This window comes from Xiphophorus couchianus, chromosome 21 (genome assembly GCF_001444195.1).
Source record: "Xiphophorus couchianus chromosome 21, X_couchianus-1.0, whole genome shotgun sequence".
NCBI lineage: Eukaryota > Metazoa > Chordata > Actinopteri > Cyprinodontiformes > Poeciliidae > Xiphophorus > Xiphophorus couchianus.
In genome coordinates, this window is record NC_040248.1 from 16,789,590 (window position 1) to 16,807,903 (window position 18,314).

General features: G+C 39.3%; 1 protein-coding gene across 21 annotated transcripts in view; it reads left to right on the top strand.

Moving 5' to 3' along the window:
* The window catches only part of LOC114136523 (hemicentin-1-like), a 51,908-nt gene that overhangs the window by 8,930 nt on the left and 24,664 nt on the right, over positions 1-18,314 (top strand). For 14 of the 21 annotated variants that reach the window (XM_028004533.1, XM_028004543.1, XM_028004541.1 and 11 more), the window contains 14 exons: positions 5,763-5,803; positions 6,084-6,140; positions 6,250-6,263; positions 6,445-6,535; positions 6,732-7,109; positions 8,689-8,991; positions 10,243-10,503; positions 11,349-11,654; positions 11,729-11,986; positions 12,648-12,950; positions 13,027-13,224; positions 13,989-14,291; positions 14,368-14,625; positions 15,168-15,470. In XM_028004533.1, the coding sequence (XP_027860334.1) occupies positions 5,763-5,803; positions 6,084-6,140; positions 6,250-6,263; positions 6,445-6,535; positions 6,732-7,109; positions 8,689-8,991; positions 10,243-10,503; positions 11,349-11,654; positions 11,729-11,986; positions 12,648-12,950; positions 13,027-13,224; positions 13,989-14,291; positions 14,368-14,625; positions 15,168-15,470 (3,074 nt within the window). Of the gene's footprint in view, positions 1-4,970; positions 5,526-5,762; positions 5,809-6,083; positions 6,264-6,444; positions 6,536-6,731; positions 7,110-8,688; positions 8,992-10,242; positions 10,504-11,348; positions 11,655-11,728; positions 11,987-12,647; positions 12,951-13,026; positions 13,225-13,988; positions 14,292-14,367; positions 14,626-15,167; positions 15,471-18,314 lie in introns of those variants that run through there. The other 7 variants (XM_028004551.1, XM_028004548.1, XM_028004552.1 and 4 more) reach the window with 7 other exon arrangements.

The window sequence follows — 18,314 nt, forward strand, 5'->3', positions numbered from 1 at the left end:
TTGTTGCTATATTTTTCCTTGACATTAGTCCTATAATCCTTGTTATTGTTCTTCAGGTGGTAGGAAGCCAACTTTGTAATTGCCTTTATGTGTCTCTGAAGGTTCAGGTCGGATCAAATCACTACACCTAGATTCCGGGCCTGATCATTAGTTTTTTAGCTGTAATAATTGTGTTTTTAGCCTAAGGAGGTACTACATACAGCAGTGGTCCCCAACCACCGGGCCGCGGACCAATTGGTAGCGGGCCGCGCAAGACATAGTAAACTACTTCCGGATGTTTTATTTTGAAAATCCTAAACCGGATTTTACCGGTTACATCTTGCGCGTCACAATTGAGCCAACTTGCAGCAGAATGAGTACCAAAACAACATCGGAGTACCCGAGTACTGTGCAACCCCCCCCCCCCCCCCCCCCCCCGTCCGCAGCAAAATTGCGAAGGGCTGACCGGTCCGCGCAACTAAAAAGGTTGGGAACCGCTGACATACAGGGTTTCCCTCCAGTGTATCATAGGCCTGGCAGCAAGCCATGCTTTACTAGCACTGCCCGCCAGGTTAAGCGTTGCTTCTTTTTGTTTTTACAAAAATAATTACAAAAAATATATAACTAAAAATTTCAGAATTTTCATTTTTTTAAAGCCGGATTGCGATCGTCTCCGTTGCTCTCAGCGTTTTACTGGCGGAGCAGATTTATTCATAGAAGATAGGTTTATAGCTGATGCATTTAAAGACGGAGAGCTGACCAATCACGTCACTGGTGCCTTTGTGCGCGCGCCTCCTTTCGCTCAAACTGGACACTGGCTGACCTGTATGGATATTTACATCAACTCCCTGGGAGGAATTATGTTTCTTTGGAGAACTCTATATCAAGGTAAGAGTATAAAGCCCAACGCGTTAGCAAGAACCGTGAACCGCAAGAATAAGTTGGAGTGGGACTTTCAGAGGTGCGTTAAAAGCCCCACTCACCTCTGAAAGCGGTAAGAATGATTTATCTTTGTGGGTGATGGTATTCACATCAACAGACATATTCATACAAAATAATAACAGTTATAACCAGTGTTGTATAGTAACGAAGTAAAAATACTTCACTACTTTACTTAAGTATATTTTGGAGTACTTCATACTTTCCTGGAGTATGAAAATTTTTGATGACTTTCACTTTTACTTCACTACATTTCCGAACTTAATTGCGTACTTTTACTCCGATACATTTTCAATGTGTGGTTTAGTTACTCGTTACAAAAAAGCGAGAGAGAGAAACAAAGTGTTTTGACCCCACCTACTGATTAGCAAGTAGCAAGCAGGCTACCGAACAAAGTCCGTAGCCTGCTTGCCTGGGCTTGTTCATCACCACCAATAGGATACTTCTTCTTCTTCTTCTTTTCTATTATGGCGGATCACAAGCAACTTTAAGGTGCATACCGCCACCTACTGTACATGAGTGTGTAGAAGCATTACTTCACATCTATTAAATTCTATTTTTTAATTTTGTATTCTTAAGATAAATAAACAATGCTTTCCTTAATTTGTGAATATCTGTTATGTTTTCTTCATTTCCTAATATACCTTTAAGTTTCCATTCATGCCCTATATTTCTAACTATTCTCTTTAATTCTTCCCTTTCGAGTTCATTTGACTTACAGTTCATCAATATGTGTTCTACATTTTCTTTCTCTCCACATCTCTCACATTTATCATTATTTTTCCTCCCTATTTTATAAAGCATGTCATTTAAGTAGGTATGACCTACTCTTAATCTACTAATTATTATTTCTTCTCTTCTGTTTCTTTCATTAATGCTTTGAATTTGAACTGACTTTTGTACTTCATGTAATCTTCTTCCTTTCTTATCTTCATTCCACATTTTTTGCCATTTCTTGATTTCTTTACTTTTAATTAGGATACACCTGTTTCGCTTCTCCCATTAAACACAAAGCAAGTCTCGCAATCAGTAGCGGTCACATGGAAATTCTATCTTACAAAAACTCCCCGTCCAACTTGAAGAAACACATCGAGGTAACTTCTTATGAAATGGTTATAATCCTCCTGTTTCAGTAACTATAGCTTGGTCACTAGACACTACTGTATTGTGAAATCTTGACCATAAATGAACTTTGTTTGGCATTGTTTCAGTTCCACACGTGGTGTATTTAGCTTAGGCTTAATGTTGACTGTATCAGGCTACCTAGACTCCTCTGTTCAAGGGGGGCAGAAGCCATAGCGATAGCAATTTAGACTAAATTTAACGAATATAGGAAAGGCATGCAAGTTCAAAACCAGGTTTACAGAGATGCCAATAAGCTGCATTTCCCTCCCAATTCTTTTTTTCTTTTGCATAATGACCAGTTGTGTGCACCACCTACTGACTGTAGCATTGACTGATTCACTGATTTGTGAAGTAGAGTAATCGTAACAGCTCTTTTTCTTCATGTTGGCCGCATTTTCTGTACTATTTATTTTTCTCATTTTCAGCACTGACCTTACTTGAAGGGAAAACTTAAGGCTTACAAAAACTTTGTATTTTCTGTCCTGGAGGGTTTACTAAGAAGCTGGTTCAGTTGTAAAGCAGGTTAAGTTAACCTTGTGCTATAGGTAAAGCACCTAATTTTCTTAACTAAATGATGCCTGCAGGTATATCTATTAGCAGGTTTCATTTTGCCTGCACTTGGTTGGGTACATTATTTTAAGTGTATTTGACAAGTTTACCAAAATATAAAAAATGTCATTCAAACTGCATTTGCTTTGTTTTACTTTTTACTTGTACTTTTCATTACATTACTTGAGTACATCCATTTTTACAGTACTTTCCATACTTAAGTACAAGAAGTTTCAGATACTTTAAGACTTTAACTCAAGTAACATTTCAGTCAGTGACTTCGACTTTTACCAAAGTCATATTTTGGAGAGGTACTTATACTTTTACTTGACTCTGAGATTTCAGTACTTTATACAACACTGGTTATAACATCATTGGAAACACATGGCACATGGTAATACAAGATGTATTTAGTGGCACCTGCATCCCACCTGAGAGTGTTTCTAACAAGCACCTAACTCTAAACATCTCTGTGTGTGTTTTTGTTTTACATCTAAAAATATTCTCCATAAGAATGTTAATTACACTCCAGCCTCATGACACGAGGATGACTGGAGTCACAAACACCCAGTGGCCCCCGAGCACGTAGTCCCAGGAGTGTCCCAAAAGGGACATTAAGGTCTTCCTCAGTCTGTCCCTGGGCCATGTTTCTCTCATCCTCTGAAAACAATGAATCCCTTCATAATCTCTAATTCTCCCTCCCTCTCTGGTGCTGAATCTGCTCCAGTGGTTGAAGTTTGTGTGGTAAACATATCAGTCTGGTTGATATACACTGCTCAAAAAAATAAAGGGAACACTTAAACAACACAATATAACTCCAAGTAAATCAAACTTCTGTGAAATCAAACTGTCCACTTAGGAAGCAACACTGATTGACAATCAATTTCACCTGCTGCTGTGCAAATGGAATAGACAACAGGTGGAAATTATTGGCATTTAGCAAGACACACTCAATAAAGGAGTGGTTCTGCAGTTGGGACCACAGACCACTTCTCAGTACCTATGCTGTCTGGCTGATGTTTTGGTCAGTTTTGAATGTTGGTGGTGCTTTCACACTCGTGGTAGCATGAGACGGACTCCACAACCCACACAAGTGGCTCAGGTAGTGCAGCTCATCCAGGATGGCACATCAATGCGAGCTGTGGCAAGAAGGTTTGCTGTGTCTGTCAGCGTAGTGTCCAGAGGCTGGAGGCGCTACCAGGAGACAGGCCAGTACACCAGGAGACGTGGAGGAGGCCGTAGGAGGGCAACAACCCAGCAGCAGGACCGCTACCTCCGCCTTTGTGCAAGAAGGAACAGGAGGAGCACTGCCAGAGCCCTGCAAAATGACCTCCAGCAGGCCACAAATGTGCATGTGTCTGCACAAACGGTTAGAAACCGACTCCATGAGGATGGTATGAGGGCCCGACGTCCACAGATGGGGGTTGTGCTCACAGCCCAACACCGTGCAGGACGCTTGGCATTTGCCAGAGAACACCAGGATTGGCAAATTCGCCACTGGCGCCTTGTTCTCTTCACAGATCAAAGCAGGTTCACACTGAGCACATGTGACAGACGTGACAGAGTCTGGAGACGCCATGGAGAGCTATCTGCTGCCTGCAACATCCTTCAGCATGACCGGTTTGGCAGTGGGTCAGTAATGGTGTGGGGTGGCATTTCTTTGGAGGGCCGCACAGCCCTCCATGTGCTCACCAGAAACCGCCTGACTGCCATTAGGTACCGAGATGAGATCCTCAGACCCCTTGTGAGACCATATGCTGCTGCGGTTGGCCCTGGGTTCCTCCTATGCAGGACAATGCTAGACCTCATGTGGCTGGAGTGTGTCAGCAGTTCCTGCAAGATGAAGGCATTGAAGCTATGGACTGGCCAGCCCGTTCCCCAGACCTGAATCCGATTGAGCACATCTGGGACATCATGTCTCGCTCCATCCACCAACGTCACGTTGCACCACAGACTGTCCAGGAGTTGGCGGATGCTTGAGTCCAGGTCTGGGAGGAGATCCCTCAGGAGACCATCCGCCACCTCATCAGGAGCATGCCCAGGCGTTGTAGGGAGGTCATACAGGCACGTGGAGGCCACACACAATAATGAGCCTCATTTTGACTTGTTTTAAGGACATTACATTAAAGTTGGATCAGCGTGTAGTGTTATTTCACTTTAATTTTGTGTGTGGCTCCAAATCCAGGCCTCCATTGGTTAATAAATTTGATTTCCATTGATGATTTTTGTGTGATTTTGTTGTCAGCACATTCAACTTTGTACAGAACAAAGTATTCAATGAGAATATTTCTTTCATTCAGATCTAGGATGTGTCATTTGAGTGTTACCTTTATTTTTTTGAGCAGTGTATTTTTTGTGTCTACTTTGGCGCTCTTTAGTGTTTGCTCTCACAGTTTTTCTGGACCCGCTCCACCACATATCCCCTCCGATCTGCTGAAATAACTAAATTTATATCCTGGAAGGAGAATGGAGGGATGGGAAAAGGAGGACTGAGAGATTTCATTATATTAGTCCAATGTCCTTCAAGAAAATCAACCAGTGTTGAAGGTCAATACCTACACATATGCTTCTGTCCATTCATATCTACACATATTTTTGAATATTAAATGTGCCTTTCAACAGACATCACATCATGTGGAGTTATTTGATCTAAATCATCCTTTAAGCACCATGATGCTAACATTAAGATGAAACGGTGACTTCCTCTTTCTTGTTGTCAGACTCAAATTATCAGTAACAAGGTTTTATTTCAAAATAATAGCCGTGAAATTTGGGTAAATTAGTTTATATATTCTTCAAATTAATTTTTATTTATATAAAGTCATTTTCTCCTGACATTTATTGCTATCTTCTGTTATGTTCTACAGACAGTTAGTAGTTACCATAGCAACCAGTAACTGTAGGCTAGTCCCCTTTTACCATCTTTAACTCTGGTATGTATTAAGATTAGCTCTGTGCTTTTATTACAGATACTATGTTTTAACATGTATTTAAGACAAATTTAATCATATGCAGTGTTTAATGTTTTACCATTGTTTGTATATATTTTTGCTGTTTTCATAAGTAATATTGCACATTTTAGCTATCTTTAACTTTACAACTGTTACCTGATGTCATCTGTACATTAGGAACAATTTGGGTTATTTATAGTATTTTTATTTAATGTATAGGGGCTGGACTGATGTTAACCACCAGCTTGACCTTCTCTCTTGTTAAGTATGCTTCAATTTCTGATACAAAGTAACATTTCAGTTGCCAGTTGTGTGTTAGCTTTTAAATAGAAAACGTGTGTATTCTCCGTCTAGTAAAATTGCACATTGACATTTATTTAAAAGAAAAGGTTAGCTATGTAGATATTTTATGTTAATTTATTTTAAATACCACTATACGATCACAGTCAGCCCGTCTGTTTTTACTGTCTGTGACTTTATGACACAAACTGCTGGTCTGATATTAACCACCAACTTTTACTCTTTATATGATGAACACAGCCAGCTTGATTGTGTGTTGTGAAGTCAACCTGATGGACCTACGACGAACAGAGAAAGGTTACATATCCATCACATTTACTTTGAAACACAGAAGGTGGTGGTCTGACCTGCTGTTGATCAACTAATATACATTCAGGTTTTTTTATCTAAACTGGATCTGATTCAGCTGCAGTTCTTTTGGTAAGTCTGTGTTGATTTGATTTATTATGTATGTTTTCTGACTTTAATTATGTTGCAGAATTATTTTAATGATATGAAACAATTGTGAAATATTTTTCAAAATGTTTAATGTCTGCCTTTTAATTATGTAAGCTCTGATTTTATCACGAGACTTCCTTAAAAATATGAATCTCATCATTAGGTTGTTCCAGTCAGAGAGATGAAGAAGCTCTGTCACCTGTCTAACAGCATCCTGATGGTCAGCATTTTACTGATTGTCTTCTTTCTTCCAGGTGAGTTTGTTTGTTCACTCCCTTTTATTTGGAGACGTCACATAAATCACTTCTGTTCTGAAATATTTGATTCCGATATGGTTCAAAGGATCCACACGTAACATGGAGATGAACTGGAGTTCAGCTTCATGTTAGATGTTCAATGTAACAGGATGAATTTTCTCCACGTTATTTCCATCATTCATTTGTTTTACAGGTGCTTTTGCTCATTGTGGTCGTGTTCTAAACCAGCACATGTATACACCACGTGAGATGGAAGCTCTGATTGGATCTTGTGTGGAAATCCCATGTAAATTTGGTACTTTGAAAGGATATGACAACAGCAAACCCACTTACGGAATCTGGATGAAACATATGCCGGTATATGATGTGGGAGCAAGTGAAATTATTTTTAACAGCAGTGGGTCAATTAACACCCATCAAATGGAAATGATTGGAGATTTGAGAAGGAAAAACTGCACCACTCGGATTCCTGATGTAAAAGCAGATCTTACAGACAAGTACTTCTTAAGAATTGAGAACGGGGAAGCGAAAGCAACATTTTGTGAAGATCCTTTTAAGTTAACAGTTATAGGTAAGAGATCTGTTTCTTATTGCTGTGTAATATACACTCACCAGCCACTTTATTAGGTACGCCTTGCTAGTACTGTCTTGGGAACCCTTTTGCCTTCAGAGCTGTCTTAATCCTTTGTAGCATAGATTCAACTAGGTACTGGAAACATTCCTCAGAGAGTGTGGTCCATGTTGACATTATAGCATCACGCAGTTGCTGCAGATTTGTCGGCTGCACATCTGTGATGGTTATGACATGGAGCGTTATCTTGCTGGAAGATGAAGATGTGTACACTGTGGTCATAAAAGGATGGACATGGTCCATCATAAACAAAACGAATCATAAATCAGATATAGATATGCACCAATAGACTGTTGACAAAAACTGTAAGCAGACAGACTGCGTAGAAATAAATGTTAGGTAGAAGTAGTTATCAAAGCATGTTAATTTTAACAAGGTTATTATTTAAATTAAGGTTTGCAGATTAGCTTGTGTATTCCCAGACTGAAAGTAAAACTAAGATTTTAGAGCCGAAGTCATTAAACATTACAATTTAGAGAATTTTTAATAGTGAGTACAGTATCAGCCAACTGTAATTTACACTATGTCAGCATAGTAGTCTTTGACTCCCTGGGCGAATCACCTTTCCGGGGCGATCATCGCCAACACATTTTCTCGACTACATTCACATAAGCAGCTTAGTCATCCCCAGCACAAAGCTTAGCACCATGATAGACCCTCCCTTCTCTGCTGACGCCCTTTACTAAAAAGGTGCCATTCTCATATACTTTTCTCATTTTCCTTTACAAAAGTTCATCATTGATCCCTTACAACAAGGTCACTTAATCATTCGAGGCGCCATGACGGACGTTTGAAGAGAACTTGTTTTCCCAAGTTGCTTTTCCCAGTTTATTCATGGCTTCTTCTTGTTCGAGTCAAGCTAGTTTGTCTGTAAACGTTACGCACATTTCCCCTTACTCTGGAGCAGCCTTTAAAACACACAAAAGAGTTTTTACCATGCGTGTTAGGCTACATGACGGTGCGGCATTGTCTCCATGGTTACTGACAGTTAAACGCATACATCCTCCATAATGCGATATTTGATATCTTTCTAATCATACTTACTTATAAAGAACATGAATGTTAGTCTTCTAACCTTGTAAAGTGTTCACCTCAAATCCGCGGTTACACTGAGGGCTGACAGTCATTATGAATGACGGCTGCTGTTCAGCATCGCCGTATCTTTTCTCACTAAAAGTCATAAGATAAAGTGACAAGATTGTTTTGCATCCTTGCCTGTTTGTGCAGCCGACCACACAGCATCCTATGACCATTTTTAAAGTCAAGTCAACTAAATAGAAGTGATATAAGGTTACAGATGTCTGTTTTTTGAGTAGCTTTAAAGGAGCACGTTGGTTGTTGTCATGGCGGAGTGGACAACAGGTCAATAAGTAAAGGGTCATTAAAGGCAATGTTTCATGGAATTGTAAGCTTGTTGATGAGTAAAATGGTGTTGTAGTTGTAGGTATAATGTCCAAGTAATCAAGACTGTATTTTGTGTTGTGTTTCACTTTATGACATGTCTGGTTTGAAACCACAGATTCTCCTTGGACTCCCAGCATTGTTGTTTTTGGAAGTGATCTGAAGGAGAATCAGTCTCTCACTATAACCTGCTCAGCTCATACTCCCTGTTTACCTTCACCTCCTGAACTCACCTGGAATCTCAAAAAAGACTCTCTCGGACAAATACTGAAAAAGACTGATGGAACCTTTGCAACTAAACTCCAGGAGACCATCACTCTGTCAGACAAGCATGATGGATACAACATCAGCTGTACTGCTAGATATCCTGTGAAAGGAGGATTCAAACAGTCAGCGTCAGTAAGGACTCTCAATGTTTCATGTAAGTGATCCTATCAGCACAGCATAGTTCATGTTTAGTCCATTTACCTGATCAGCTCACAATAAAACAGGTTGTGATATTGGAGTCTGCTCTTTGGAGTGTACGATTGGAGTCGACTCCTCACTGTAGCCTTCCCTTCTTAATTATAAGGGAAGTCTACAAGGACAGCAGCTCGTTGAGTACTCCACAGGAGAGGTAGAGACAGAGCGAGAAAGAGAGAGAGAGAGCCATCTCCCAACCTTTTCCCTTTGACTGCTTCACTCTCACACTTTAAGTGGCTCCACTGAGTGGACTCCGCTCGGCTCACAGCGTAACTTTATTTTGTTTAGCACGGCAGCCTTGTGCCAATCACGTGTGAGGATATGGGGACATAACATTATATGAAAACAGAGAAGGGGACAGACAGGAGAGTGAATCGCATCAGTCAATAGACAGCGGTCAGGTTGAGAGTGTGTTGCAAAAACCCGTAAATATAGCTGATACCTATAAGCAAAGCAGCATCTGGCTGTAGATTAAAAATATTATGTAATAATACATTATTGTTGTGGGTCTGTTCAGTAAATTTGTTTACCGTAATTTTTTTTTTTTTTTTATTGAAAGTTTGGGCGAGAACAAAGAATTTAACTCTCTTGTCTTTCCTGTGTTTGTTTAAATTGTCTTTAATAGGTATTTAGACCTGACAGTCTGTTCAGTAAATTTGTTTACCGTAATTTTTTTTTTTTTTAATTGAAAGTTTGATTAAATTATTATGCAGAAGTTAGAATGTCTGTTTTCATAACAGAACAAATATATAAAATTAAGGAATTGCATAGCTTCTTATACAGGTACATTGAATGCAAAATGATTTGTCGTATAAAACATTCCTGTTTGCCAAGTTATATTACTATGTGGGGCTGCAGTTGATGATAAATTAAGAGACGTTTGGGAGTCAAAAGAACCGGCTTGTCTTTGTAAGCTCTGTCTGAAAATGCTAGCAAATGCTAAGTTAAGTCTTTGCAATGAACTAATTTATATAAATTAATTTAGGATTTCACTATGATCTCTGAAAAATTGTTTAATTTGAATGCCTTTTTTCTTCATGCAAAATATTCTTTGTTAAAGTAGAAAACAAAACTTTTTGAGTTATTAAAAGAAATATTACTGGTCAATTTAATGGCATTTATTTAGGCATGTTTTGAATGTTTCATTGTAATTAAAAAAAATATAGTTACCTAAACGTATAAAGTAAATATGTCATCTCATTTTCCTCAGATGCTCCTAAAGACACCTCAGCAACCACCAGTCCATCATATTTGGTGTCAAAAGGTAGCAGGGTGGCGTTGAGCTGCTCCAGCAGAGGCAACCCTCCCATTACCAGCTACACCTGGTTCAAGCACCGCAAACGTGGAGACATTAAATTATCTGTGGCGCCGGTTTACAGCTTCTTTGCTACTGAGCGAGCAAACTATTACTGTGAGGCCAAAAATACTTTTGGTAGTGAGAGATCGAAAACCATCTGTATTGACATCATTGGTAATGCATGTTATTTTTAAAAAAAGGTCATTTCATTTCTATTTATAATATGTACATATAGAGCAATGGTGGCATATCACAATACTGGTTAGACATAATGATTACAGCTGTGTATTAGGAAGGCCACATTAAAAGACGAGTTTGAAATGTGCTGTTTGCTTAATTGGGGGGTCTGAGAACCAGTCAGTATCTGGTGTAACCGCCATTTCACTCTCGCAGTGCAACACATCTCCTTCACATAAAGTTGAACAGCTTGTTGGTTTTGGCCTGTGTAGTGATGGTCCATTTCTTTAAGAAGTGGACCAACATTCAATTCCTGTACGAAGCTGATGGATATTTTCAGGAACTAGAACATGCTGTTGTATGGGCTGATCCAGAGCATCCCAAACATGTTCAATGGGTGACATGTTTGGTGAGTATGCTGGCCATGCACAAACTGGGATGTTAAAAGAGTGAGTGAAAAAACAGGACAGTGGTTTTTTATTGTCTCCTGCCCATGGCTCTCCTGTGCACTAATCATTCTGTCTAATCAGGATCTTGACATGCCACACCTGCAAGGCGGGAGGGATTTTATATTAAAGGGAAAGGTGTTCACTACCACAGATTGAGACAGATTAATGAACAATATTAGAGAGAAATGTTTATACTGAAAATGTTTTAGGTCTTTTGGTTCAGCTCATGAAAAAATGGGAGCTAAAAAAAATGGGTTGTGTTTATATTTTTCTTCAGTAAATCCATACATTCCCAATGCATTTATTAAAATGCACAACAGTCATGTTATTTTTACATGTACAAATCTGTGACACACAAGTAGAACATTATTTGTGTCTAATGTGAAATTTCAGATGCTCCTTTGACTCCCAGAATTGATATCCCTTTTGGTGATCTGAAGGAGAATCAGTCTGTCACTATAACCTGCTCAGCTTCAACTCCCTGTCCACAATCACCTCCTAAACTCACCTGGAATCTCCAACAAGACTCTCTCAGACAAACAGAGAGAAACGCAGATGGAACCTTTACAACTAAAATCCAGAAGAACATCACTCTGTCGGACACACATGATGGATACAACATCAGATGTTCTTCCAGACATCCTGCGGCTGAAAAAAGCAACATAGCAGCAAAGACAGAAGTGACTCTCAGTGTTTCATGTAAGTGATCCTGTCAGCAGGTCATGGTTCAGCTGTTTCTGACCAATAAAGTTTATGTGTCTCATTTTCCTCAGATGCTCCTAGAAACACCTCAGCATCCATCAGTCAATCAGATTTGGTGTCAGCAGGTAGCAGGGTGGAGCTGAGCTGCTCCAGCAGAGCCAAACCTCCACCCAGCTTCACCTGGTTCAGGAACAGCGGACGTGGATTCATTAAAGTGGCTTCAGTGTTCAGTATGAGCTTCAATGCTGCTGAGCGAGGAGACTATTACTGTGAGGCCACAAATAGGCTTGGTAGTGAGAAATCGAAACGCATCTGTCTTGACCTCATTGGTAATGCTGATTGTTTTTATTTATAAGATCATTTCATTTCTTCCAGTTTATATATATATATATATATATATATATATATATATATATATATATATATATATATATATATACATGCTTACAGCTCTGGAAAAAAAATTAAGAGACCACTTCAAATTATCAGTTTATCTGATTTTACTTTTTATAGTTATATGTTTAAGTAAAATGATCCATTTTATTTTATGAAATACTGAAAATTTCTCTTATATGCAGAAAATGACAGTGCTTTCAGACCTCATATAGTGCAAAGAAAACAAGTTCATATTCATTTAGAAACAATAATGCTGATGTTTTAACTCAAAAAGAGTTCAGAAATCAATAGTTGGTCTCTTAATCTTTTCCATAGATGTATATGTAACTGGTGTTATAAATATCAGCGTCTTAAACATGAGATGTGTGTATTTATATATATGTATACATGTATATTCGTGTGTGACTGTGTGTGTTTTCGGTCTTTGAGTTCAGCTCATAGAAAATCGGAGCAATAAAGTGTTACATTTATAATTTTGTTCAGTATATGTATATTTCCAATGCATATTTTTAACACACAACAATCATGTTATTTTTACATGCACAAATCTATGACACACGTAGAACATTATTTGTGTCTGATGTGAAATTTCAGATGCTCCTTTGACTCCCAGAATTGATATCCCTTTTGGTGATCTGAAGGAGGGCCAGTCTGTCACTGTAACCTGCTCAGCTTCAACTCCGTGTCCACTCTCACTTCCTGAACTCACCTGGAATCTCCAACAAGACTCTCTCAGACAAACAGAGAAAAACACAGAGGGAATCTTTACAACTAAAATCCAGAAGAACATCACTCTGTCAGACACACATGATGGATACAACATCAAATGTTCTTCCAGACATCCTGCGGCTGAAAAAAGCAACAAAGCAAAGACAAAAGTGACTCTCAGTGTTTCATGTAAGTGATCCTGTCAGCAGGTCATGGTTCAGCTGTTTCTGACCAATAAAGTTCATGTGTGTCTTATTTTCCTCAGATGCTCCTAGAAACACCTCAGCATCCATCAGTCCATCAGCTTTGGTGTCAGCAGGTAGCAGGGTGGAGCTGAGCTGCTCCAGCAGAGCCAAACCTCCACCCAACTTCACCTGGTTCAGGAACAGCGGACGTGGATTCATTACAGTGGCTTCAGTGTTCAGTATGAGCTTCAATGCTGCTGAGCGAGGAGACTATTACTGTGAGGCCACAAATAGGCTTGGTAGTGAGAAATCGAAGCGCATCTGTCTTGACCTCATTGGTAATGCTGATTGTTTTTTTTTAATAAGATCATTTGATTTCTTCCAGTTTATAATTTTATATATATACGTACATACAGCTCTGGAAAAAAAATTAAGAGACCACTTAAAATGATCAGCTCATCTGATTTTACTTTTTATAGTTATATGTTTATGTAAAATGATCCATTTTATTTTATGAAATACTGAAAATATGTCGTATATGCAGAAAATTTAGTGTTTTCAGACCTCATAGTGCAAAGAAAACAATTTCATATTCATTTAGAAACAATAATGCTGATGTTTTAACTCAAAAAGAGTTCAGAAATCAATAGTTGGTCTCTTAATCTTTTCCATAGATGTATATGTAACTGGTGTTATAAATATCAGCATCTTAAACATGAGATGTGTGTATTTATATATATATATCTATATATATGCGTGTGTGTGGTATACGTTACCTGGCCAAGATAAGAGTACAGTTGTGCCTTAGGCAGGTAGACAGATTAGTGAACAATATATGAGCGATATGGTTATATTGAAAATATTTTTGGTCTTTGAGTTCAGCTCATAGAAAATCGGAGCAATAAAGTGTTACATTTATATTTTTGTTCAGTATATGTATATTACCAATGCATATTTTTAACACACAACAATCATGTTATTTTTACATGCACAAATCTATGACACACATAGAACATTATTTGTGTCTGATGTGAAATTTCAGATGCTCCTTTGACTCCCAGAATTGATATCCCTTTTGGTGATCTGAAGGAGGGCCAGTCTGTCACTATAACCTGCTCAGCTTCAACTCCGTGTCCACTCTCACTTCCTGAACTCACCTGGAATCTCCAACAAGACTCTCTCAGACAAACAGAGAAAAACACAGATGGAACCTTTACAACTAAAATCCAGAAGAACATCACTCTGTCAGACACACATGATGGATACAACATCAGATGTTCTTCCAGACATCCTGCGGCTGAAAAAAGCAACACAGCAAAGACAGAAGTGACTCTCAATGTTCCATGTAAGTGATCCTGTCAGCAGGTCATGGTTCAGCTGTTTCTGACCAATAAAGTTCATGTGTGTCTCATTTTCCTCAGATGCTCCTAGAAACACCTCAGCATCCATCAGTCCATCAGGTTTGGTGTCAGCAGGTAGCAGGGTGGAGCTGAGCTGCTCCAGCAGAGCCAAACCTCCACCCAGCTTCACCTGGTTCAGGAACAGCGGACGTGGATTCATTAAAGTGGCTTCAGTGTTCAGTATGAGCTTCAGTGCTGCTGAGCGAGGAGACTATTACTGTGAGGCCACAAATAGGCTTGGTAGTGAGAAATCGAAACGCATCTGTCTTGACCTCATTGGTAATGCTTATTATTTTTATTTAATAAGATCATTTCATTACTTCCAATTTATATATATACGTACATAGTACTCTAGAAAAGGTTAAGAGACCACTTAAAATGATCCTTGTTCTTTTATTTTATGAAATACTGCAAATATGTTGTATATGCAGAAAATTGCAGTGCTTTCAGACAATCAAAGTTAAACGTGGTCCAATGAAATATCAGTCTGTGACCTTTTTCTTGATGGTTACCTTTTTTTGGTCAGGCAGTGTATATACTGTATTTATATGAACAAAAACATACACGAAACTGCACAGTTGTGCCTTAGGCAGGCAGACAGATTAGTGAACAATATATGAGCGATATGGTTATATTGAAAATATTTTCGGTCTTTGAGTTCAGCTCAGAAAATCGCAGCAAGAAAATGTTACATTTATAATTTTGTTCAGTATATGTATATTTCCAATGCATATTTTTAACACACAACAATCATGTTATTTTTACATGCACAAATCTATGACACACATAGAACATTATTTGTGTCTGATGTGAAATTTCAGATGCTCCTTTGACTCCCAGAATTGATATCCCTTTTGGTGATCTGAAGGAGGGCCAGTCTGTCACTATAACCTGCTCAGCTTCAACTCCGTGTCCACTCTCACTTCCTGAACTCACCTGGAATCTCCAACAAGACTCTCTCAGACAAACAGAGAAAAACACAGATGGAATCTTTACAACTAAAATCCAGAAGAACATCACTCTGTCAGACACACATGATGGATACAACATCAGATGTTCTTCCAGACATCCTGCGGCTGAAAAAAGCAACATAGCAAAGACAGAAGTGACTCTCAGTGTTTCATGTAAGTGATCCTGTCAGCAGGTCATGGTTCAGCTGTTTCTGATCAATAAAGTTCATGTGTGTCTCATTTTCCTCAGATGCTCCTAGAAACACCTCAGCATCCATCAGTCCATCAGCTTTGGTGTCAGCAGGTAGCAGGGTGGAGCTGAGCTGCTCCAGCAGAGCCAAACCTCCACCCAGCTTCACCTGGTTCAGGAACAACAAACAAGGAGTCACTAAAGTGTCTACGGAGCAGGTTTACAGCTTCAGTGCTACTCCTACTGAAGAAGGAGACTACTACTGTGATTCCACAAATGAGCTTGGTAGTGAGAAATCGGAAAGCATCTGTATTGACATCGGTGGTAATGCTTATCTTTTTGTATAAGATCTTTTCTATTTATACACAGAGAGAGAATTTAGAGACCAATTATCAGTTGCTCTGATTTTAGTTTTCATAAATATGTTTAAGTAATATGAACATTGCTCTTTTATTCTATGAACTACTGACATGTCTCTGAAAAAACAAGCAAAGATTTAGTTTTTATTTACAAAAAAAATGAGAAACGGTCAAAATAAGCTCATTATTTGAGGTCTGAAAATGCTGCATCTTTATTGTTCTAATGCAAAGAAAAGAATTTCATTTACTTTTAGAAATAATAATACCAATGTTTTTGTTATGATGTGATGTTAAGGTGGACCCAACGGCAGCAGGCAAAAATTTAGTTGTGAATATGTAATGAACAAATACTAGAGTACAACTTACTTAAGGAACATTCCAGAGAAGCACACAGAAAATCCAAAAACTTTCAAAAAGTTTATCCATCCCATCTCACAACTGTAGCATATCAATATACCAGTTAGACAGAATGATTACTGCTCAGGTTTGCCTTAGGCAGGTCACATTGCAAGACCAGTTTGAAATGTGTTGTTTGCCTTTGAAAATTGGACCAACATGTAATTTCTGTTCAAAGCTGATGGATATTTTCATGAACTAGAACATGCTGTTGTATGGGCTGATCCAGAGCATCCCAACCATGTTCAATGGGTGACATGTTTGGTGAGTATGCTGCCATGCACAAACTGGGATGTTTTCAGCTTACAGGAATTGTGCACTGATGCTTACAACGTGGGACGGTTCACTAGTATGCTGACATGAGGAAATGTTCGTGGATGAATGCCACAACAATGGGCCTCAGGATTGTTTTACGGTATCCCTGTGCATTCAAAACGCCATCGATAAAGTGCACCTGTGTTCGATGTCCTTGACATTCGCCTACCCACACCAGAAACCCGCTTCCACCATATGTCACTCAATCCATAACGTTTACCTCAGCAAACCGTTCGCCCACACAATGAAACAAACGCTATCATCCATCTGCCCTGAACTGTGAAAACTGGGATTCATCCATGAAGATCACATCTCTCCAACGTGCCAGACGCCATCAAATGTGAACATTTGCCAATTCCAGTTGGCTAGAGCAATGAACTGCAGGTCGAGACCCCGATGAGGACGACAAGCATGCAGATGATCCTGAGACGGTTTCTGACTCTTTGTGCAGGAGGTCTTTGTTTGTGCAAACTAATTGTTTCAGCAGTTGCCCGGATAGCTGGTCTCAGACAATCTTGGCGGTGAACATGTTGGATGTGGAGTTGCTGGGCTGATGTGGTTACACATGCTCTGTGATTGTGAGGCTGGTAAGATGTACTGCCAAATTATCTGGAACACCTTTGTAAATGGCTCATGGCAGAGGAATGAACATTCAATTCACAGGCAACAGCTCTGGTCGGCATAGCTGCAGTCAGCATGCCAATTGCTCGCCCCTTCAAAACTTGTGCGGTCTTTGACATTGTGCTGAGTGACAAAACATTACATTTCAGATTGGTGTTTTATTGTGGCCTGCCCATGGCATTCCTGTGCAGTAATCATTCTGTCTAATCGGGATCTTGACATGCCACACTCGCAAAGTGGGAGGGATTTTGTAATCAAATGAAATCTATCGCAGATTTGGACAGATTAGTGAACAATATTTGAGAGAAATGTTTATATTGAGAATGTTTTAGGACTTTGAGTTCAGCTCATGGAAAATGGGAGCAAACACAAAAGTGTTACATTTATAATTTAGTTCAGTGTGTATATATGTCCTATGAAGTCATTAAACACACAACAGTCATGTTTTTCCAAATGCATACATTTTTGTCACACACAGGACATCAATTAAATGTGTGTCTAATGTGAAATTTCAGATGCTCCTTTGACTCCCAGAATTAGTATCTCTACTTGTAATCTGAAGGAGGGCCAGTCTGTTATTGTAACCTGCTCAGCTTCAACTCTCTGTCCACACTCACTTCCTGAACTCACCTGGAATCTCCAACAAGACTCTCTCAGACACACAGAGAGAAACGCAGATGGAACCTTTACAACTAAAATCCAGAAGAACATCACTCTGTTGGACACACATGATGGATACAACATCAAATGTTTCACCAGACATCCTGCGGCTAGAAAAAGCAACGCAGCAACGACAGAAGTGGCTCTCAGTGTTTCATGTAAGTGATCCTGTCAGCAGGTCAAAGTTCAGCAGTTTCTGACCAATAAAGTTCATGTGTCTCTCATTTTCATCAGATGCTCCTAAAAACACCTCAGCATCCATCAGTCCATCAGAAGGTCACTATGTGGAGCTGAGCTGCTCCAGCAGAGCCAAACCTCCTCCCAAAATCACCTGGTACAAGAAAGGCCCGGAAAGAACCACTGAAGTAGCTGCAGGCAACTTTCACAAGGTTAAATTCACTGATGGCGATCAATACTACTGTGTAGCTGAAAATAAGGTGGGAAAACAGAAATCATCACCGATCAATCTCACAGTAA